At 42.9% G+C, this 23,534-nt stretch overlaps 2 protein-coding genes across 3 annotated transcripts in view; one reads left to right on the plus strand and one right to left on the minus strand.

The window, feature by feature from the left end:
• Positions 1-18,131, plus strand: part of LOC115372205 (transmembrane protein 163-like) — a 42,622-nt gene extending 24,491 nt beyond the window's left edge. Inside the window, exons 5-8 of one of the 2 annotated variants that reach the window (XM_030069899.1) lie at positions 2,927-3,023; positions 12,328-12,439; positions 13,850-13,991; positions 14,412-18,131. In XM_030069899.1, the coding sequence (XP_029925759.1) occupies positions 2,927-3,023; positions 12,328-12,439; positions 13,850-13,991; positions 14,412-14,472 (412 nt within the window). In that variant the 3' untranslated portion in view covers positions 14,473-18,131. Of the gene's footprint in view, positions 1-2,926; positions 3,024-4,108; positions 4,279-4,535; positions 4,755-12,327; positions 12,440-13,849; positions 13,992-14,411 lie in introns of those variants that run through there. The other variant, XM_030069907.1, reaches the window with a different exon arrangement.
• Positions 18,132-20,339: 2,208 nt separating this feature from the next.
• The window catches only part of mgat5 (alpha-1,6-mannosylglycoprotein 6-beta-N-acetylglucosaminyltransferase), a 107,725-nt gene continuing 104,530 nt past the window's right edge, over positions 20,340-23,534 (minus strand). Inside the window, exon 17 of the mRNA XM_030069887.1 lies at positions 20,340-22,816. Within this exon, the coding sequence (XP_029925747.1) occupies positions 22,618-22,816 (199 nt within the window). The 3' untranslated portion in view covers positions 20,340-22,617. The remainder of the gene's footprint in view (positions 22,817-23,534) is intronic.

Below are 23,534 nucleotides of genomic sequence, written 5' to 3' on the forward strand. Positions count from 1 at the left end.
GCATGCACATATGAGAATCCACACACACACACGCACACACACAGATCATTAGTGTAGCATCATGGTAACAGTGAGCCCATTAACTAGTTGATGGTTTGGATGGCAGGGGGAGAGGGGAAATGGGCAGAGGGGGGGTCAAGGTTATGCATCGAGTGGGAAATGTGTTGTTTTGCTGTCAATTGCCTTCCTCTCCCTCCCTCCCTCTCTCTCTCTCTCTCTCTCTCTCTCTCTCTCTCTCCCTCCCTCCCTCTCTCTCTCTCTCTCTCTCTCTCTCTCTCTCTCTCTCTCTCTTCCATACACACAAACACAGAAAGACCCACACACATCATGAACATGCCTTTTTAACTAAAAAGATTAGTATACACATTCAACATTGGGCTCAGACTAACAAACACACACTTCTTCCCCATGGTTTTGTGCAGCTTATTATTTTTCTTCTATCTCCTCCTTACAATGCTGTTTCCAGAGCGCTGCCGGCTATCAGCAGGCAGACTGGAGAGAAAACAACCTGACGTACAACCAGGGAATAAACATTATTCTCCTCTATTTTTTTTATCCGTCAGTTTTTGATGGAGGAGATGTGGTTGAGGGGCGATGGCCAGGTGGAGTTCAGTTGCCAAAGTCAGAAGCTTGATGTGTCAAAAGCAAGATGAATTAAGTTTTTTCTGAGGGAAATATGTAATATTTGAAAAACATCAACGCACTCATGACAGCACCTTCTTGAAGGACCATACCTTTCATCTGCAGGTGTACTTTACATTACTACCAAAAATGTTCCATCAAGCATGCTTGAGATATATAATCTATCATGACAAACATCCTGAAGATTTACTATATTTTTGTCAAAGTTGTTTGAGCTCTTAGTGCAGCTTCAGAGTTTCTGACATGACTGATTTGGACAGGGCTAAAATCTCAGCGATGCTCTTGTAATAATTACATCATCCCACCTCCTCATGTAAAGCTAGTCCTATTTGAATATGGACAGGACGAGCTTAAACCAAAGAATAGCCTCCAGTTGTCTTTTTGCTGATTTGTTTGTGTTGTATTTGTTGTGAAGCTGGAAGCAGCGCTGTGTATCGACAGTTTTCACAAACAGTTCGCAAGACTCAATGGGTGGCCATTTACTGGGGATCAAGACTTCCCCTGGTGTGTGTGTGTGTGCGTGTGTGGTTAGTGAACCATTGTCTGGACTGTGTGTACTTGTGTGTATGCATCTCCTGCTGTAGATTTCCTCTTTCTACATTGGGCGTTGCCTTGGTTACCTTTCGACCAAAACCCAGGGCACCCCTGGGTATCCACTATGGCTTTGGTGGAAGCACACACACACACACACACACACACACACACACATAAACACAGCGAATGTAGTCATGCATGACTCATGCAGATGCTCCAGTTGTTGAGGTTTTTTGTCTCCCTGCAGGCTTTGTTAATTGGGGGGAAATGTTTAAAGAAAATCTGCCGCCTCCAAATAAATCCTCAGAGAGTATCTGCACTGTCTACATCAGCAGAAAGAGGGAGAGGTGGAGACACTCATTCATCTGTCATTCAGGATCATTTTAGAGTCAGAGGGAAATTTAATGCCATCTGTTGTCTGGGTGTTGCAGCTCTGACCCCTGTTGTCCTTACTGTTTGCTGCTTGTAGTGTTGCTGAATGAGGAACTGAAGCTTATTCTACTGTTATCTTCAGCAAAATTACTCAAATGTAAAACACAGACACAGGAGGAGAGAGAGAAGAAAATGGTAAAGAGATGATCATACCAATGGCATGAATAAAAAAATAAAACAGTTTTTGCTTATCGTATTATTCCTGTCAGGTGAAGACATACCCCCATGAGACATTCTAGGTCTCAAGGGGGCTTTTACTAAGGATTATGTTTTTCTAAGGATTATTTTACCAAGGTGAGGGCTAGCAAAGAACCTCAGTCTTCAAGCAACTGCTTCCGCGGTACTGCTTGTCCTGTTCAGGGTATGCTCAAGTGTTAGGGCCTTTGCACACCAAGTCTGTGTTTTTTCTGTCTATTTTTATTTGTTAAAAATTGTTACACACAGATACCTTGCATACTGAGTCTGATGCATTTTATTATTCTATTCTTTGCCAAAGTTCACAATATGAGACAAAAAGAAAACATTGATTCCATCCAGTACTGAGAAGGCCTCGAGCAGCGAGGAGGTTGAATGGCGATCCATGTGCCATGGGAAAAGTGCGCACTAGTTGATCACTATAGAAACTGAATTGGTTCATGTCAGTTTCTGTGGTGATCAGCCTTTCAACTGGATCCACGGATATTCAGGACACAACCTCAAAACACTGCAACATACAGACCAGATCCTGGTCAGCAGCTGTCCTGGGGTCAGTCTGTTTATCACTCTTTTCTGCAGAGCTGATAGTATCAGTGCTTCAGCGCTGTGCCGAAAACCTTGATGATGGATAAACGTGTTGGAGTCAATATGTAAATGTGGGTGACACAATGTGACATTGTGTTTATTTTTAAACGTTTCACGATTTCGGATGAAAAATTCAGACTTGTGCAAAGGCCTTTAGCATAGAGCATCACAGCAAACAGTCTACCAGGGACACATGAATGACTGTATTCTTACTTAACAGCTTAGTGGAATAACAGACTTTTTTTTACAGCAGACATTTTGACATGCCATAGCAGGGTCAGCACAGGTGTTACTAATGATATTAATAAAGGTTCTGTTCCATTTAGGTCTGACAGAGCCAGGGTCCCGCTGTTGCTCATGCTATCTCTTTGGAAAGACTCAGATACACTGCAATGGAACTGAACCTTAATAAATGCCATTAGTAACACCTGTGTTTTCATGCTATTTCATATCAAAATGGCTGCTGTGAAACAGTTCCATGCCCATTTCCTGTCATAGACTACCTCTCATTCATTTCATTGTCTGTTTTTCCCCACAGAGCCTGTGCTATCCTTGGAGTTATTTTCATCCTCTCTTCCCTGTGCATTCTGGGTAAGGCCATCCATGACCTGGCCACCAAGCTGCTACCTGAAGTGGTAAGACTGCAAAGAGCGACCTGCATGAAACCCACACTGGGGTTCAAACATTTACACAAATAATATGTGTGCTCATATGAACTGTCCTCATAAAATTGAAAGGCTGTGTGAAAGGTTTGAATTGGAGATTTAGAAAGCATCATCCTTTTTTTTTTTACTCTCAAATTCAAATTGATCAATCTATTTAATGAAAAGTCCAAGGTCAGTCTGTTTTGGTTTTTGTTTGTTGGTGGATGCTGCCACTTATTAGTGCTGGTAAGGCCATGAATTTTTCACCTAATAAATTAATTAATCAGAAATGCTTAATACCACACATAGTATTATTTATTACATTACACTAGACTAAGTTAGACTGTATTCAATGTGATTAGATTAGATTGGAGCTTTGGATAAAAGCATTCAGGAAAATACACAGAAACACATTAAAATGTTACACTACAGGGCAGACATTTGAGTATTATCTGTTCCATATTGCTTCAGAATGGAGGCAAACATTTCCCTACTCTTTGTATTAAGTCTACCTGTTGCTTCCCTCTCACTGCCCACATTGATCTGGTCTGCTAAAGCTTGCGAGAAATGCCTCATGTGACTTTCAATAGCCTGGCCACACAGTCAATAATTGATTATCACAAACTTCTTTTCATGTTAATTTAAAGCCAGAGTTAGATGTGAGGTCTCCAGAGGGGTGAAGGTCAGGCTCAAGGTGACGCTTGGATCCATAGTCAGCTCTTTAGGATGAAAGTAATGATGAGTTCCAGTGCTGCAGCTCGGACAGGAAGTAACAGCCCTTTTGGCAGGCCAGGACCTGTCTGCTGTCCCTGTGGTAATACCAGTTTCCAAAAGTCTGCCAGAAAGCAGGATTTAATTTATAACACAGAAAAGCCCTCTTGACATTTTGCCTGTATCTAATATCAGCTCAAAACTGACAGTACTGCTCTGCATCCTAGACAAACAGCAGGCAGACAATGTGGTTAGATGCGGGCTGCAGTTTCACTCCCATGAAGGCTGCAGATGTAACAAAGTGGATTCTGTGTGATCCAGATCCCTTCTCATATAAATTGCCATTTGAAATGGATCCTTTTCAGCTGGCGGATCTGATAAGAGAGGACATTTTCAGCTTTGCCGTGACGCTGTGCTGGTCAGCAGAGAGTTTGCAGTTCAAGCCAGGCTGGGGGCCAGTGGTGCCAGAGCTTAAAGTTATTACTGAACAGATGGGACGTTTGTGGCCCAGTACTTCAGCTTCAGCCAAAACGAAGTCAGTATCAAGTTTGTATGAATTATTTACATTGACTTAATGGTAAAGCTCCAAATGCCAGTAGGGGATAAGACAGACAAAACAAACAGGGTTGCTGAGCGACTGAAAAATAGTACTTTACTATTTACAGACTCTTACTGCCATACATTGTAGACTGCTTTCAAATAAAACCCTGTCCTGTCTCTCTTTAATATGACCTATCCAATACAAAGTCCAGCCACCCATTCATTTACCCATACCTGTGAATTTCTATTCAGGGTCACAGGGGCTGGAACCTGTCCCAACATGCACTGGGCTGAAAGCAGGGAAAAACCCTGGACAGGTCACCAGTCAATACAGGATTAATGATGATGATGATGATGATGATGATGATGATGATAATAATAGTAATAATAATATAATGATCTGACAAACAAAATTCTGCTAATGAAGATGAGATCATTCCACTTGTTTCCAGTACAGTTTCTTATTTTACGACTCCCCATGATCAAGGAGAAGACTTGAAAGACAAGAAAAGACATGAACTGAGATGATTTGCATTTGAAAGAAAGCGCCACACTGTCAGTTTTATGCCCTTGTTTTCAGAAGAATTTTATTTTAAGACTTCAAACCAGATTAAATGACTTTTGATTTTTTTTTTTTTTTGCATTGTGTGTATATCTTTGTGTGATGTCTAGATTTGCCCAGAGGGAAACAATAAAAAATGCCATTTCTACTGTAGAAAAAGACTTTAATGTAGTAGTGTAAAGGGAGTGCTTTAGATAATGGAAAATGTACCTAAAATTCACTACATAAAGTTAAAACAGTAACAAACTGATATAAAAAGGCAAAGGAGTTTGCTAAAAATAAAAAATGCCAAATTATAGAATTAAGTTTTCAGATCTGATAGAAAAAGGAAGATGGTTCATAATCAACTTGGGATGGGCTGGAGATGATTCAGCATTTAGTTGAGTCTAGTAAATTGCCAGTGAGACTGACAAAATCTTCTTGCGTTTGAATTTAATATTATTTTTTACGGCATGGATAACAACAGTTTAGGCTGAGTTATGCTCTTGTAGGAGCTGTAAAGTTAATATCCTGGATACAGGCACCCTTGTAGCAAAATGTTTGTGCCAAAGCACAAACATGGTTCCTTTGGGAACCATGGATGCTAACGCTGTTTTTGTGTCAAATTGTTTTCTACCCACATGAGTGTTTGCAGAAAAACACTCAAGTTTTCAAAAAGTTGGCTATCCACACCAAAATGCAAAAACACTTAAAGTTCTTTGATAGGTATGCATGGAACAACACTTGTGTTTAGTTCTAATCAGGATCACATTACAATCATACACTATATGTTATATGTCATCAAAACCCTCCGTTTTCCCATTTTCCCTGTTTGCCAAAACAGCATTTTTTCAAAGTTATCCACTTGGGAGAGCATTTTCAAAAAGCTGTGTTTCTGGTGGACGCCATCGGTTCATCTCCAGTAGTGATGGAGCCTGACCATGGAAGAGTGGCGTCGTGTGGGACCAGGACAGAGAATCCAGGAGAGGAGAATACCTACAGCAGTCTGGCTTTGTTGGAATTATTTGGTCAAAATCAAATCAAATCAAAATGGAAGAATTTGACTCTCATCCTCAGGCCAGTGATATGTTCTGAGGTGGTGGTGGTGCCAGGTGACAATGAACACAAAAAGGGTTCATTTTAGTTTATGTGCTGCTATTGAACACTGCACTGTGTCTTAAAATTCCATGTGTTGAAAATATCTACTTGTAGTGGGAGATAATTGTATTTGCTAAGACATAATTCAGCTTGTGACAATATCATGAAACAAGTGATATGCCTTATTTTAAGACACCAGCAAAACCTTGAAATAAGCTTAAGGACTTAATGTGAGATCAGATTACAGAAGATTGAGATCTCTTTTCAGTTTGTGTGCATGAGACAAAGACACAGAGAAAGACAGAGGGAGTGTAAGACTGTTATTGCTGTTGCATGACGAATGTCTCAAATCTCAGGTGTGAAGCCTCAGGAGCATCCACACTTCCTGGAATAGTATTATCGTCTGGTTGCTAGGCAATAGCACTCTCTTTAGAAACACTGTCGAGGATCTGAAAGCAATGATGGTGATCAGTAAATACGGGAACATGATGCTTTGGTGAGCTAAATTACTGAAATCACTGCCTTTTACTCCCCAGGCCCGTTGTTGCCTCTGAACAGGTTTGCTTCATGCTCTGCACTCATCTAACTGCTACGTGGAAATCTCACAACTTCAGTTTTGTTTTTGTTGTTTCTTTTTCATGGTTTAACTTCAGTCTAAAGATTGCATGGCACTCCATGGATTGAGAAATTTCTTCGACCCTGGGGTTTGTGAAATCCATTCTTAACCCATTACAAAAATTCAGAAATGCACTGTTTTCAAGTTACAAACAGGGCTGCCTCTCCTAGTTCCTTACAACCCTGACAGGGTGGTCAAAACTGCAATCATTTCCTGTATAATGGTAGTTTAATTAAGGAATATATAAGCACTTTATGACCCATTTCTGGGATGCTGTGACACTCTTATCCCGTGAACTACTGGGCGGCCCCCATGAAATGAGACCTTTGAAGGAATTGAGACGCAGCCTTATATTCAAAGCCTAGTAACCACAAAAGTTCGGGACACTACTATAATTTTTACTGTCAGTGTTATGTTAAAAGACTAAATTATATGTTCACTCTCAAAACTTAATGAACCAAAAGATTTGCTTTTAATGAACAGGTTTATTAACGCTATGGGACCAACTCAAATTCAAACTCAAAAATCCTTTATATCAATCCACAGGCAAAAGTCCCTTCAAATGCAAAAATAGATCTCAAAAACAGCAATACATTGCAAAAAAAGGAAAACAAACAGAAAGTCTCGATCTCACCGGAAAATATCCAGGAAAGGGAGGAGTGAATGAAGGTCCATACAGATGCTTTAGAATGCAGCTTTTGTTCTTGCTTTGAGGTTTTCAGTGCAGGGGAACCTTTCCCTTGGACATAGCTGGTCTTCTCAAACTAAGACTCATTCTATTAATTTAACATTTTTAAATAAAGCTCCGCTCACTGCTCCCTGCTTTTCTCTCTCTGCTCCCTCTTTTTCTTCTCTCACACCCCAAACATTCCTTCAATCTCATACCTTCCTCTTTTTGTTCTCCGGCCCCACCCATATAGGAAACCACCAATAATCACTTGCACGACCATATATGAACACTAGGTATACACTTCTCTATGGGCCAGGATTACAAATGAAAGTTTTTTTGAAAATGTTGTTTTCCTCCTGTGGTGTGGATGGTGTGGATGTTGTGGCTGATGCGACTTTGCTGCATTGCACATGCTCACAGTGGGGACGCTGACCTCACACAGGTGCCACTTTGTTAATGCAGCTATCTTCAGCAATTTGGACTCACCTTGTTTTTTTTTTTTAGCATTCCATGTTGTTTTCCCTACAGTTTTGGGCGTTGTTAAGATGCTTTTAATTGTATTTGCACTTGGATTTGTAGGTAACTCTGGGATGTCAACTGCTTCAGTCATTCAGCTTCTTTGCACGTGCATATCATGAAGACATGTGTTTTCTTCAAAACAGATAAAGTTGCATTTTCAAAAAAATCGGTCTCCATGTGGACATGGCCTAAAGTGACCATGTATTTTTGGAACAATTATCTTATGCTGTTGTCAATAAAAACTGAGGAGCATGAAAGCGCAAAAGACAGCATTAATAAAGAGAACAGGGGCTAAAAGATGATTTTATTTTTCAGAGTTAACTGACCTGTTCCCCTTAGCTTGCCTTGACTGTGAAGTGAAGTGATTATGCAGTCAGCTTGGAGCTATGGATTGGCCTTTTAGGGTTAAGGTTATGGTTAGTAATTGGCACAGAAAACAAGAATACATGAATCTTGAAAATCTTAAAACCTCTCATCAAAATGTACTCAGGTTCACCTTACTTTGGGAGCACTTGAGTACATTTTTGAGGCTCCTGGATGAGCAGCCTCAAAATGACAGTACAACATTTTGAGACATACGCTTTTCAAGAGTTTCAAGTAGCCTCTGCAACGCACCGAGGCTCAAAATTCAATTACTTTTTTAATCCTTTATTGATTTATCGGATCAACTGTGTTTTTCATTTGTTCAGCTATGACATGTAGCACAGGAAGGTGAAAAAGAGACAGGAGTGACAGACAGAAAGCAGCAAAGCATAAACAAAGGCAGAGTTGGGAACGGTGAAGCAGACAGATTGTGTTTTTTTGAGTAGACCTGTTCCTTCTCTGTCAGACACCCAGGTTATACCAGACTGGTTTCTGGTGCATCCAAGTGCAAGCTATATATAGCTCGTGTATGCTTCACAACTCTCCTCACTGTGCTGATGTTAGAAACAAGGTTTATTTTCTCCGACTCCCTCCCCCTCTGCTCTGCGCTATGAAATGTTAATAAGATACTGAGTTGCTTGGGTATGCTGTGGTGAGAAGGGGAGGGAAAGAGAGAAAGAAGAGGATGGAGAAAGAGAGAGAAGGGATGAGAGAGGAAGCATGCGGAGGCGGATGTTTGGCGTTTGAAGTGACACCCGACCATTCCTGCACAGTTAGTCTTCTGAGCCTAATTAATGTTAGTTAGCAGCCAAAACCAAGCAGTACTTTTTATAGAAGCATATCACTGCTACATGAAAACCTTGTAACTCTATGGGATTTTCATGTTTTAGTTGATTCCATGAGTAGAAAATGCTCAGCAAGTGCATTCACACCACTGGGTAACCCAAAACATACACGGTCATCAAGCTGAAAACAAGACTTTTGTAAGTCCCCCATTCTATTGACAACTTTCAATTGTAAGGTCAAACAGTCGCAAGCGCAGTTTGACCTTACAATTGACCCTGTGCGACCCATCCATTTTTGCCATTGCCTTTTTTAAATTTAAATTTTTTTTATTTTTTTTATTTTAGCACAATTTCATGCAGTAAAATTGGACAGAACCAAAAACGGCAAAAGAAGACCAAAAAAAAAATCCCCAAGGGTTTATAATGTGGCTCTTTAAAACACAATAAATAAAGATGAAAAAACAGGATTTATATCTAGAATTATTTAGCCAGTTTAGTAAAGACTTTTTAAGTATTTTTTGCAAAAAGAAGTGCCATGGTTGTTTGATTGTATTGGCTACACGTTCAATAAATTTGCTGAATGCAATCAAGCAGGCCAGATGACAGTCATTTTGAATTTAAGTCATGCATCGGCCATGTGGTGGGAAATTCTGTCTTGCTAGACCAGCATCTATAGTCAGAATACCCAGATATCACACAAATATTGATCTGACATAGTCTGTAGATCTAAGATTGAAAATCAGTTGAAAGTTAGAAAAAGTGTCTTATCTATGTAGGTGGGATGTAGGCATTCCCCTGATTTTTCCTGCAGAAGCCCGATATTAAAACAATCTCCAGACTACATCAGGTTGACATAGGGAGGAGATCAGAAACTGATACGTTGGTTTGATGTGATGATGAAAAAACTGTGTGGCGAAACATAAATACGATCTGATCATTCATTGGTTTGACTTGGGCTGATGATTCCCATCATCGGCCCAAGGCACCAGGGCAATATAAGGAAGAACAATGACTGCTTGAATTTAGAAGCAACTTTAGCCAGCTTACTTGTTAGTTATTTTAGAATATTTTTCAGTGAAGCAAATATGAAAAAATGTCTCCATGCCTACACACTATTCTGCTTTAAAGAAGAGCAACAGTTATACCATATCATATCATATTCATATTCTGCACAGGGATGTCCCATTGCCCTGTCAAATGTAAATGTCAAGGACTGTGTTCAAATTCTAGTCAGGGCTCTGTTTGTCGTGGTCTTGCTTGTGTGTGTGTTTTTGTGTGTGCATGTGTGTGCATTTCCCGCTCTCATGGGGATTTCTGCCCAGCCCTCCCCTTTCCTCTGACAGCCGAAATGCCAAGCCCCCCTGGCTTGAGCTCTGACTGCCTCAAACATAAAACACTCTGAGTCTCGATGGCTGAGAAGGTCATTTTGGGGGGCAGGATTTCCCATGATAGCTGACTGTGATTCATAGTGTAAGTGCGGAAAGGAGGAACACTTAACTCTAAACTGGAAGCAGAACTTTCCAAAATTATTGAAAAACTATGATCCACATGGTATTTTTTGTCTGTTTAACTGAGGCTACACTAAGCATTTTTGTGATTTTGAAGCTCAAATGGCAGTGAGAGGTAACTTTGACTTTTGAGGATTTGAATCATGTGATATGTCACTAAATTTGTGGTGGAGGAGTTGAAGAGCTTTAGCCATTGTTGTTGAGAGCATCTTGCTGTGGATGAAATGCTCACTCCACTGCTGATTAGGAGGCAATTTGCATTTCACTTCAGTTTTGATTAGTCGCTTTTTATGCATGGAGAAGATTTCCGACTAGTGACCAACACCTACAGCTTTGACTGTAGCAAATAGAGCAAATCTGCAGTGTCTTACTTATAGAAGGTAAAATGCTCCTCTGTGTTGCAGCACCACTTTCTGATCTAAGATGAAAGACAAGTTTATTTTTACATAAAACCTTGCCTGATACAGCTATAAATGGTAAAGGAGCTGTGTTTACTGAAAGGTAACTCTTGTTGCAAAATGCATTCATTGGCAGGTGAGATGTTGCTGTTTGGATTTTCTTGACTCCGGTAAACAGTGACTCAGGACTATGCAGCATGTTGATGTTTTCTCTCCATCTCATGGCTGCTCTGTGATGTCTGTAACCTCGCCAAGGCAGCTTTTTCATGGCTCCAAGGCCATAGTGCAATATTAATGTTGCCGCAGAGGCAGCAGGCGCTCTGCAGCTCTCTCCCTTTCTCTCCTCTCATCCGTTCTTCCTCTTCTGTCCTTGTCTTTCGCTTTTATATTTTAGGCATTTAAAGGAACAGTGTGTAGGACTTAGCGGCATCTAATGGTTACGGGGTAGAATGCAACAAAAAAAAAAATGGCAGTACCCACCCACCCCTCCCATTTCTAGAAACGTCCCCCGAGGAGTCCACCTTTCTTAGCTATAGTCTCAGTTATGGCATCGTCATCTGAGATGACGTTGACAGGTGATGGGGTTATTTTAGTTGCCATTTTAAAGTGATTTACACTCAAAACGTTATGACTTACACAAAAGATAAGAACATTAGTGTTGTGATGTGATACCTTCTCATCAACATACCACTGTCAAACTGTTTTTGAAGCACCTGCGTGTAAAATTAAACTCTCTGCAGCTATTAAGTTTTTATGAGTTTTTGGAACATCAATATGGGAAAAGCTACTGAATTCTACTGAGTAAAAAGCAGAGCCGATATTTATTCTTGTTCTACTGTCATCTGTCCCATTCTCTTTTTACCTCATCGTGATTTTGTTTCTTCAACACTGTTTCACACTCATGAGTTCATGCTGCAGTATAGGTATGAATGGGCTGATCTGTCTAGAGAGAGAAGGTCATTCTGACGGGTGGGAACCAGGAAGGAGAAAAGTCATGACTCACCTGGCAAGTCATGGAGGTGTGGGGTTGAGGATTCCTCGGCAGTCTTGTGCGCCAGCAGCAGGTTTAGATTTCAGTAAGTGCAGTCATAGAAAGTTCAGCGGACGTTCAGTGGTGTATCAGTGTCAAGAGAACAGAAAGCAAAAGCAGAGTGTTGACAGTATATTTTGTTGGATGTGATGATCTGGACCAGGCAGTGCACCTATTACTGCACCACCTGAGATCACAGGTTTGCATAAATTTAGCCAGAGATGGGGAGGCAATCAGGTTTGCTTGGTTTGAAAGAAAAGCTGTTTACTCTTTGGCCTTGCAAGTACATGAATGAATGAGTGATCCTGATGTACAAGAGAAAACAAGAGGGCTTAGGAATGAGCCTTGGGGAACCCCACTGGAGAGAGCAAGAGGGCAGTGGAGACAAAGCTCTCCTCCATGATGCTTGGTGATAACTGTGTGGCAGATGGGAGGTAATTCATGAGGCTCTCAGTTTGACTCTCCATCTGCCTCATTGTCTGTCTGTCTGTCTGTCTGTCTGTCTCTCTCTCTCAGGATGACTTTCTGTTCAGCGTGTCCATCGTCAGTGGCTTGGTGTGCATCATCCTGGCTGTGATCAAGTTTATGCTTGGCAAAGTGCTCACCAGCAGAGCCCTCATCACTGATGGTAGGTATATACACACACACACACACACACACACACACACACACACACATGATGGCTAATTTATTACCAGGTCAGAATCTTCAAAGTTCTAAAGTTTTGTTTTAATGAACAGACTTTCATACAGATTTTATTTCTGTTACCTGAGTTCAATTTCAATACTAACACTAGGGTAAACCTCACAGAGCTCATGCTTCAAAAGAATTTGACTCAGTGTGATGCTGTTTCGAGATAATTATCTGCTGTGTGTGTTTGGCAGGGGTGTAAGTGCCCCTCAGTCCCCTTCACTTTATCCCACCCTCAAAGAGTCCAGGTACTTAATAGTTCACCTACTGTGCTGCCATTCCCAATGCACACTTTTCACAGGCTTTTTAACCCTTTGAAACATGAGCAAATACACCTGACTGCTTTCAAAAACATGGGGGAAACATGGTATCATTTTCAGTATATGCTGCATATGATTTTCCTCTTAATGAACACATCACTCACCTCATCCCCTCACTTGTGTGTGAGCCATTTTACTCAGATGTGTGGAGTAATTGCATTGAAGTGTGACTCCCAAAGTGACATATCATGTGGACTGCTCATTACACCACAGGGAATCTGCCATTACTCTAACCCTGCTCACACGTCCGTAATACAACTCACGTCTCTCACTCATGCGAACCTCCCTGGCATGGAGAAACCACCGAGGTGACCTTTCAATATCTGACAGACACAAGAAGCATTTCAGAAATCTGGCACCTCTGTAGATTCTGCCCACTGTTTGCATTGCAGTCGCTGTCACGTGTCCACTGTACTCACAGTTAGCAGGCTGCTGCGGGAATCCTTGAAAAGACAAGAGATGAATGTTAACACGGCACACCAACAGCTGCAAGGATGTTTGTCCACTGACTGCAGATTCAGTCTGAGGTTACTGTTGCCTCTCTCACGTGGCTTACATATTTGAAGAAAACAAAAACAGAGGCTAAGGCAACAAGTGTAACCCTTGTCAAGTTACATTATGTATGCAACTCATTTTTGACTAAAAATGTCAAATGTAACCATATAATTTCAAGGTCACAAAATGTCCACTCAAAGAATTGGGCTTATTTCAACTCACAAGATGGACAGCAAATAGTTCAGTCATTAAAAAGAAGCAGAAACACCTGAGGATGACAATCAGCGTGTGCCCAGCAACACCAACCAAAAAGGGCAAAAAACAAACAAACAGAGAAACAGGTCCTGAGGGGTGCAAAGACTTATAAACCAAGCCTGGCTTATGAGGTTTGTGATATGATTTCATGAGCCTGTTTTCTCGCAAAGAGCATGTTCTCCTACTGTTGTGTGACAAAACCCACAGATACACTCACATACAGCTTGTTTGTATTCCACATGAATCAGGAGTGTTTGTTCTCTTTGTTCTCTCTCAAGGTTTCAACTCCCTGGTCGGGGGAGTCATGGGTTTCTCCATTCTCATCAGTGCTGAAGTATTCAAGCATGAGCCCAAGATTTGGTACCTGGATGGGACAATAGGTGTCCTCATAGGCCTCATCATCCTGGCCTACGGAGTCAAGTAAGTGATCACTGCACCGCAGCGCGGGATTTGTTGTTTTATCCTCCTTTGGATCTGTTTTGTTTGTAACAAACTCTTCCAGCAGGGGTTGGATGTGCTCAACTTACAAAAGGTGGAAACAGATCAGATCAAAGATCACAGATTGTTCTTAATAGCTAGCTGGGTCAGAGATGGTGAAAAAACTTTGAGGGGTTTCAAATCCACTTCAGTGGCAGGAGGCTAACAGTTAGCATTTGGAGCATCCAGACAGTATCCAGCACTCAAGAACAATCATAACAGCTAGAAGGGAAACAAAATAACATGAGTAATAAATGTGTGTTCAAAATGGGTTTACTGTGCCTTTAAGTATGATTGAGGTTTTTGCTGAGGCCCTCCATTTCCCCCTTGCTATCTAAAAAGCCTCCTTTTCTTCTGCTACAGGCTGCTGCTTGACATGGTCCCGCGGGTCCGACAGACCAGGAACTACGAGCGTTTTGAGTGATGGACCACGACAGGGAGGATGAAGAAGACACGAGGGACAGGAGGGTTGGGTTGGGGGAGGGGTGGGGTGGGCTGACTGGCTGACAGGAGAGGGACGGGTGGGGTTTATACAGTTTACAGGCCCTTACAGTCTCTTCATAGACTATCACAGTACATCAAGTCCTCGAGGTGCCAGTGGAAGCTTCAGTTTCTCCATGTTCCTCCCATTCTCAGCGTTTCTGTGACGACAGACAAGAGAGGGGATGTCGACGACGGTCGCTCCTCTTGGTTGATGTTTATCGTGGGAAGATCCGAAGACTTGAATTACCTGGTGGATGAAGATGTGTTGGGCTTGCAGGACATCACCATGGCGAGAACTTTTAGCACCTTCTCATTTGTTTACAGTTTGGTGTATATATCTTTTCTTTGTCTTTTAGCTGGGAATGGGAAGGCTCTCCTTTTATGTCCCGTCCCCCATTTTAAAAAGGGAGGTGTAGAGAAGGTTTAGGAGTCACAGTAGAGAAAGAGCTGTGCAAGGGAATTTTACTTGAGGGGTTTGGATAATTTGGGAGTTGGCTTGTTTGTGTTGGAGAGGGCTACTGTCCTCTATTTGTGGAAACGGTTAATTTAGAGACAAGAGAGTCTTAACAAGACAGACAAGTTGGGACTCAAAGTTGGGAGGATTCAAACTCCATAAAGGGAACAGATTTGTGAGCAGCAATTTGATGTGCAATACCTCAGTTACACCTCATCTTCCTGTCAGAGCACAACAGGTTCTTTTCTCATGGTTCCCAGAGGCCTTTGCTCAGCGGCACTTTCAGATTTTGCAGTGTTGCAGATCAAACTGATTGATGTAGCAGTAAAGTACCAAGGGTGTTTTTCTTCTGTGATGATTTTAGGTACAAGCAGCTACACAGAGATGGCCGTGATAGCAGAGTATAATCGATACAAAGCATACACCTCTTACAGACACAGCAGACAGACAGAAAAGGGATGTGTGTGCCTTGTGGCACAGGCTGTGCTGTCTACAGTATTCCTCCAGAGTGTTGTGTCAGGAGGGGGAAAGCCTTCAACGGGCAGTGTTTCAGTTCTCACTTGCCTAAACCAGCTTACAGCACTAGAGGATAAAAGTAGCCATTTCCAACAAAACCTAGCCGGCTGGCACTCAGCAGCACCATGGAGTCACGGTCTGCCTCCGCCTCAGAGTCACTGTCATAACAGAGGCGAAGGAAGGAAAAGAGGTGAAACAGCTGTTAGGATGAAATGTGTTAATCAATTATACATTGACACATTTCTATAATTCCCCACATCTAGTGCCCTCTACTGACCAGTGGAGGAAAGTACCACATAGGTTAGTGAGTCAAAGTGAGAGAAAACACAAAATAAACAGAAGTCTAAGAATAATCCCCTTCACAAAGGTCACCCTCACATGCAAAGCAGTGTTTAAAAAAAGCTCTCTTCCTACTCTTTGATTGTTATTTTTAGTTTTAAAGAAAGTTTCTATAGAGAATTTCAATGTGCAGCCTGGAACACGACACTGCTGTCCAGAAAAAGGTGATAATGACAAACCAATCAAACTTTCAGTCTGATCTGTAATTCCAGCTCAAAGGCTGAATTTACCAGTATTTTGACTTGGTACTTGACTCTTAGTGAAAATCATGTTTTTGGCTCCATGTTGGCCAAAGGAGTTAGAAACTGGTCATGACTTATAAGTTGCTATGATGCTTGTTGGACACTAAGCCAGCCAACATCTATCTTCACACTGTGTGTCAAGAGTCATTACGTGCTCTCTCTTATCTGAAGCGGCTGTGCGCTCTAATAGGTAAGAAATGTTTCAGAGACGGTTATGGACTGAGAGTTCAGTGGCTTTGGTTTTACCTTTGAAATGTGAATAGAAACATTTGACTCTGCCGGTATTGACCGAGGCACAAGTGATTACTTTGGGTGTAGAGGCTCAGAAGCTTCACTTGAAAGACCAAAAGGGAAAAAAGGGGAAAAGAACCAATCTACTTGACTGTCAAACTAAAGAACCTTCTTTCAGGCTTGACACACTAATTGGCTGGTGTGCAGGCTCCTTTTTTCCATTTGCTGCTGGTAAGCTTCACCCTGAAATTTAGAACATCAGTGAAGGTATGGTGGTGTGGGTTTTGCTGAAGCAAAGTGGCTTTCAAATTGATAAAAGGAAGAAAAGGAAGCATTTTTTCTGTTGCCAGTACAGCACAATTCTTTAACATCACTGAACAGCTGCTGTTACAGTAAACAGAGAAGCATAAGCCCTTTCAACACTTAGACCTTGGCTAACACCTTCATTAGCCCTGACTGCCTTTTCACACTTGCAACCTAGAATGTGGGGCTTCCCCACTCTTAGCTCAGGACTAACCAAGCTCTGCTGCAGAGCAGTCAGGCCTGATTTTCTGTGGAGATCCCTAAAAATTCAGGGCAAAGGTCTATAATGTGAATCAAGGTTAGAAACGCATTTGAAAACTTCTGAAAAGCAACAGGTGTAATGTAAAAGTGATAGAAACAGTAATCCTAAATGAAACAAATGTGAACACACAAACACGTAAGCACACATGCTGAGCACATGAACTGTGGCACATGTTACATTTAAATACTGACAATGACGGACAGGTTTTGAAAGAGAGGGGACTGGTATTTCACAGTGATGGTCCTCTGTATTTTATGGCATGTTTTCAAAGAGGTGTGTGATAACAGGGAAGATGAACACCTTCTGCTTGTCTGTGAGTGTGTGTATGCCAGATCTGGAAACGGCTAGTCAGGTTCCTGACCACGCTACATCCATCAACCCTGAGCTTGGTGTTGGCACGCTCAAGTCCTTCACCTCCACACTTTGTTTCACTGTTAATTCCAAAGCCTTAATCTTACTGACCAGTGTCTGGTGACTGTTGAACATGAAGTCATTCCCAGGTGGAGTGTTACAAGGGAGGTTTTTCCCACAGGAGGCAGGGGGGCCTGCTTATTTTTCACAGGGTGTTCATGTATTTTCCTAAGGTCCGTGCTTGCTGCTGTGACTGTAGTTGAATGTACATACTGTGTTGTAAGACTGTGACTTATCTGGCACATGAATGTGTTATTTACTGTTTGACCTTTGGCTTCTGGCACATCGGAGAGGTTGGTGGCAAAATGTGGATTATGCTTCAGTTTTGGTGGTATTGATTATGTAGAATCAGTCCTGAAACAGTCACGCTCTCCTAAATAGATGTGCAAGCACATAAACACACACTGACAGGAGCACACACACGTACATCGGCGTACAAACACAAGCATGCAGTCACGGCTCTGCTGGCTGGCAACTCACTGTGCATTTAAGGATTTTTCTTTGAAATGTTCATCCTATAGGTTATGAGAACTATCAGCTCAATTTTGCATGACCTTACGGAATAGACAAAGAAGTAAGACACATGTACACACACACACACACACACACACACACACACACACACACACACACACACAAACAAACTATGGGACTCAAGTTGCTCCTTAGCCCTGCTGATTGTACATTTCTGTGCTGGTGTAAATATTACAACTGTATCGCTGTGATGTAAAACAAATGTAAAGTGAATATTGCAACAAAGAGTCAGAGAGCCTTTTGTCACAGAAAAAAGGTTTATTTAAAAATAAAGTTATATCCCTCTTACTTGTCAAGGACTGTGAAAACAAAAATGTTGTCATTTCATTTTTTACCTCATAGCTTGGACCACAATCATCGCTCTGGTGTTTCCGACACTGAATGCTGACTGACAGCTTCAAACTAATTTGAGATTGAAAAACAAACAGACTGATAAATGTTTGTATGACTGTAAGTACCAAGTTTTTACAATGGAGACATTCAATGCTGAGGTTAGCAAAGACAGATATGGTGAGGAAACCTTTTTGTTTAACAAAACCTCAAGATCCCTCATTGCTAACTGGCAGAAGGAAACCAATAGTTTCATCATCGGACTCAAAAGCATGCTGAGTAAGCCTGGCGAAAACAAAGTGAATAAGGCTTTTACCACAACAAAACAGGCTTGACCAAACACTCTGATCAGCGAGGTGCAGGGCTGGGGCTCCGCTCACTGTTCGCTTCACAGTGAAACACGTCACTGCACTTTGTGGCCTTGTAATCCCAAAACCAGAGCAAAATGTTTCCTGCTAGCTTTGGAAAAAAGCCAAAACAAAGCCTTGGTCTCACAATCAGATCTGATTTACAATCTGAATGGAGCCCAACAATGGCCAGCCCTGGCATGTAAGACACGTTAGCTTTATGTTTGACAACAACAGTGGAGCTCAGGCCTGAGGGCCCGAGCCTCGACTAACCAAACCCACAGACTTCAGTCTAAACTCTAACTTAGCTTACTAACCCAGTGGACCCAAACACTAAACCCTTCTCTGCCCCAGTTTCTTTCTATCAAGCTGACATCACTAATGGCTAACTAATACTGAACAGCTAGTAAGTGTAGTTTTCCACATTTTGAACCCAAACCACAGAACAAAGCACATCACAGGGTTTGGATCAGCACGGTTTGTCTCTCCAGTCTGTGAAGATGGTGGGTGTCAAGGCTCTGTGGTGAGCAGGTGTCTGACATGTTGAACTGAGTGAATTTAAAGGGACCTGACCCAAACCCTGATGTGTGGGACATGTGTCGCTTTCAAACAGCTTCCTGACACTGGGTGTCCTCTCGCCCTGTGGACAGATATGACACAAGCGGACCTAACTTTTCCAGAAAAAGGCACATCATGTTCTTTAAAACGCTAACTAGGCGGCAGATCTCTGGCCTCCTTACAAAAACAAAAAAACACTCGGAGCAACAGAATGAGAAAGAAAAGGTGGCGTTAGCGAACTGAGTCGATCTGTATTTACACGTGTGCAAACAGAGAGTCGGAAATCAAAGCGTCGTGTGTGAGGCTCCTGCTGGCTCGCACAATCAAACGAGCCGCGCTGCGTTTGTCCACTGCTGTCAGCCTCAGTGGCAGTGATGAGAGGGGGGGAGCAGGAGAAGGAAAAAAAAAAAAAAAAAGATGTCAGGCTTAGTTTCTACTGCAAAGCATTCAGTGAGATGAATCTGCTGCAGTGCCTGAAAGCTGTGTGACGCTGTGTGAGGAGGTCTGAAGTCACGTAAACACACACATATCAGCTTTATTAGCCATTCATCTTTAAAGGACCACACCAGTGCTTCTGAAGGTTTGGCCACATTTCACATGGCAATGCTTCACATTTCACATGCAATCAAAATCTCTCCATTTTTGAATGTGAATTTTTGGTTGTGTAATGCAAATGTTTCCCTGGGGACTATTTTATGGTGGAGGGACCGTTTCACTCCCCCCAATTTCAAGTCATCAAAACACAGTGCTGCTGCTTTTAGGAAAACTAATGTGGACGACTTTATTACAGTGATGGAATACTGGTGTGAAGAAAGTTTGAAGTCTCTCAAAGTTCATTTTCAAATCGTAGTGGAATGAATGGAAATCAACAGCTGGATAACGGAGGAAAAATGATTTAGGAGTTCTAAAACACACAGTTTATGCATGTAGGTATTGTGTTAAACCTGCAGAGTCACTGGCTGGTCCTTTGCGTCAGTAAAGAGCTCCTTGCTGAGAGCAGACTGGTGGGGATCCATGTGTGTTTACTGACCTCCAGAGGCCTCAGACGGTGTGTTCGTGACCTCCAGGAGATCTGGTGGCGACTCAGCTCTGAACGCTCTGCTCTCTAACGTCCTGCCACAGTGACTGTTTGGGCTGGTTTTGTCACCGGCGACAAGCGGGCAGGTGGGCTGAGGAGCCCGACGATCACAATGATCCCCTGTCGCTGCGCCACAGGACGTCCAAGCTGACTCGGCCTCGGAAACTGGAGACCGGGGGCCGACCTGAATCACAAAGCTCGGCTTAAAACGAAACCCAGTGTGGGAGAAACCACTTTTTTTTTTTTTTTTTTTTTAAAGAAGCCCAAATCGCACATTGTAATTTTACTTTTAAAGCCCAAATCCAAGCATTTTTAAGACCAAATAGTTCCAATTAATAAGAGAATGTCAAGCAGAGTGAGAGATTTTAGAGGAAAAATCGCAACTTCTTCCGTCTTTGCTCAAGAGAGGAACCTTCTTGCAGGATCGTGGGCTGAGTTATGCTGTGCATGGATCAGAAGACATGACAAAAAGCTGTTTCTGGGCTCTGGTTTTTCCCAGTCCGGTTGGAGACCTGTGTCAGGGTTTGCTCTTCTCTCCCCTCCTGTCATCACCGCCGGCGGCTCCGCAGGAACAAAGCGCTTCCCTGTCGGCCGTACGCCCGAATAAAAGCACGCTCGCTTTTACTCATTTATTTTAAATGCTTTTTTTCTTTTTTAAATTACTCTCCATAAATAAAATCTATAAAAGGAAATAAAAGACACCCCTCCTATAAATAAAAAACAAAGGATTTGTTTCCAGCAGAACACAGAGATAAAAGATTTGTATACAAAATAAATAAAAAAAGAAAAATTTAAAACCCATATGAACAATATACAGTGTTACTAATATCATCTCGTTAAACCTCTGTAAATAGATTAACATAGTGCAGTTTTTTTTTCCATTCACCACAAAAACTACTAATTTTCTTTTTTTTCCATCTTAAAACAGATTTTTTTTTTCTCTTGGGAAATCTGCAGGCAAATTAAGATCCTAAGAATGATCCAAACAACTGAAAGGAGGGGATGGGAGTGGGCGGGGTGTGGCGTGTTTGGCGATGTTGTGTCGCGACCACTTTACAGTACAGCTCGAGAGGACCGGCGCACAGATGGGAAATGTACGTGAACCTGTTTTTTTTTATTTTCGATTTTAATTTTTTTTTTTTAAAGCCTCCTGTATATCTAGCGAACATACAGACAAAGACAAACGCCTCGATAAGCGATGGAGACGAGTATCTGGCGAGATGAGCTGAGCCCGGCCCTAAACCCCCTCGGCGTCTCCTCCTGGGGCGCTCCTCGTACAGGACGGTGCCACAACATTAAATAAGGCTGGAAAAAAAAAAGAAAAGAAAAGAAAAAAAAAAAGCTTATAATTCTTTTACTGGCCTGTTGCACACACGCTCGCTCCTCCTCAACAGAAACGGAAACCATGTGCGCCCCGTGGAGTTAATGCACGACGTAAAGTGAGAAATCAAAGGAAAAAGCTACCATGGCGGTGACTGGTTTGGTGTGTTTTGCGGCTGTCTTTTACAGGGGCGGGGTGGGGGTGAGGTGGTGTGTGGGGGGGGCGATGAGCACTTACAGGCGACGATAAAACTCCCAGAATAAAAATCTAGATATCTACATGACGGATCCGCCCTCGCCGCCCCCGCGTCCCGGCGGAGAGCGACGAGACGCTTACAGTGTAAAACTGGTTTCTTCTTCAGCCGCCGTCTGGTAGGCCTGTGTGTGAGTGTGTGTGTGTGTGTGTGTGTGTGTGCAGTGGGGATTCGGGCCTTGGGGCGTGCCAGTCCAGTGCAAACCTACCTAAAATCAAAGATGAAAGAGTCCTGTGGCTGAGCGGGGCGGATGGAGGGGGCGCGGGTGCAGGGAGCGTCACCTCAGTCTCAGTCTGCTGCCTCCTTGGTCCCTTTTTGTCCCGTGAGCCTGGAGACAGACACACACAGTGCTCTGGGCTGCAGTACCGCCGGTGGCCACCGGTGGCAGCAGAGAGCTCGGCGGCTGAGATCTCTAAATCTACGACGGCTCCCTTTTTTCTTTTGATTCAAGTAATTCAGACACGACACTGACATGCGGACCGACAGCGAGGTGCTCGCACAACAAAGAGCGGCGTGTCCCGGGACCCTGCGGGCTGACGGGCGCTCGGCCGCGCCGCACGAAGCAAACGGCGAGATTCCAAACACGGCTCCGTCTGTTTGTGAGTCCACACAGCTTCCCAGACTGGAGGCCAGCGGGCGGGATGCAGGTGTGGAGCGTGTTGCAGGAGTGTGTGTGTGTGTGTGTGTGTGTGTGTGTGTGTGCATCAGTTCCACCACAAGGCCCTGGAGTCCTTTGAACGAGTGTGTGTCCACGCCATGGACACACACACGCGTGCACACGTCGATTTGTACTCGGCGCCTCTTTCAGTCTGAAGCGGCCCGGCTGCAGCCCGACCCCCGGCGGCGCCCGCTCCTCCTCCTCCTCCCCCTCCGGCCCCCGGCCCGCCCGTCAGCCCGTGCGTCCGTGCTATAAGCAGCCTTTGCACAGTGCCACCTGGCCCTTCATGTAGTCGCGGCAGGGGCAGATGCGCCGCAGCGTCGGGTGGGCGCCGGCGCAGCTGAACAGCAGCAGGTCGGACTGGAAGATGCAGTGGTGACGCGTCTCGCTGTAGGCCGGCACCACCGTGTCAGCGCTCGACTCCACCGTCTGACAGTCCACACCGAACCTGACACACACACACACACACACACACACACACAGAGACGTTATCCACACACATCATTTCATATCACTTCTGCTTGACTAATGCTTTTTGAATCCATAGTGATCATGTTCTTGTCACTATCTCGGAAATGCAAATATTCTTATCCTGCACATTTGAAATTTGATGTTAGAGGGAGAAACATGAAGAGAGAGAAAGAATGAGAGAGAAGTGAGGGCCACACACACACACACACACACACAGAGCTAATGTCACCTTTATCAGCATTAACATCAAAACAAAGTGCACCCCCAGTGGTAATAACTTGCTACTGCAGATGGCAGATAACTTAAAACCTCTCATAAATGGCAAGAGAGGGAGCTCATGTCTGTGCTGTAGCGCCCCCTGTTGGCTAAAGGACAGCATTGATTTAGAAAAAGGGGGCTCCATTACCAGAGAAATTTAATATTAGCTGCACTGTGGCACTTTAACCCTGTTAACAGTCAGTTCCACTGCTATGCATAATGATCCTTACAATAATTACAAATGGCTGTTAAACTGTTTTAATTCTAAGCAAACTTTACTTTTGCTTGATGTTTCAGCTCATTGCTTTTATTTTTTATTTTTTACTATTTTACTAAATTGGACTGAATTAGCTTTTTTTGTAATTATTATCATAGTATGTTAGTACATTTGTCTCAACACTTATGACAAACCTTGTTTTGTTTCCCCCTGTGATCTA

The sequence above is a fragment of the Myripristis murdjan genome, chromosome 2 (genome assembly GCF_902150065.1).
Source record: "Myripristis murdjan chromosome 2, fMyrMur1.1, whole genome shotgun sequence".
Classification (NCBI taxonomy): domain Eukaryota; kingdom Metazoa; phylum Chordata; class Actinopteri; order Holocentriformes; family Holocentridae; genus Myripristis; species Myripristis murdjan.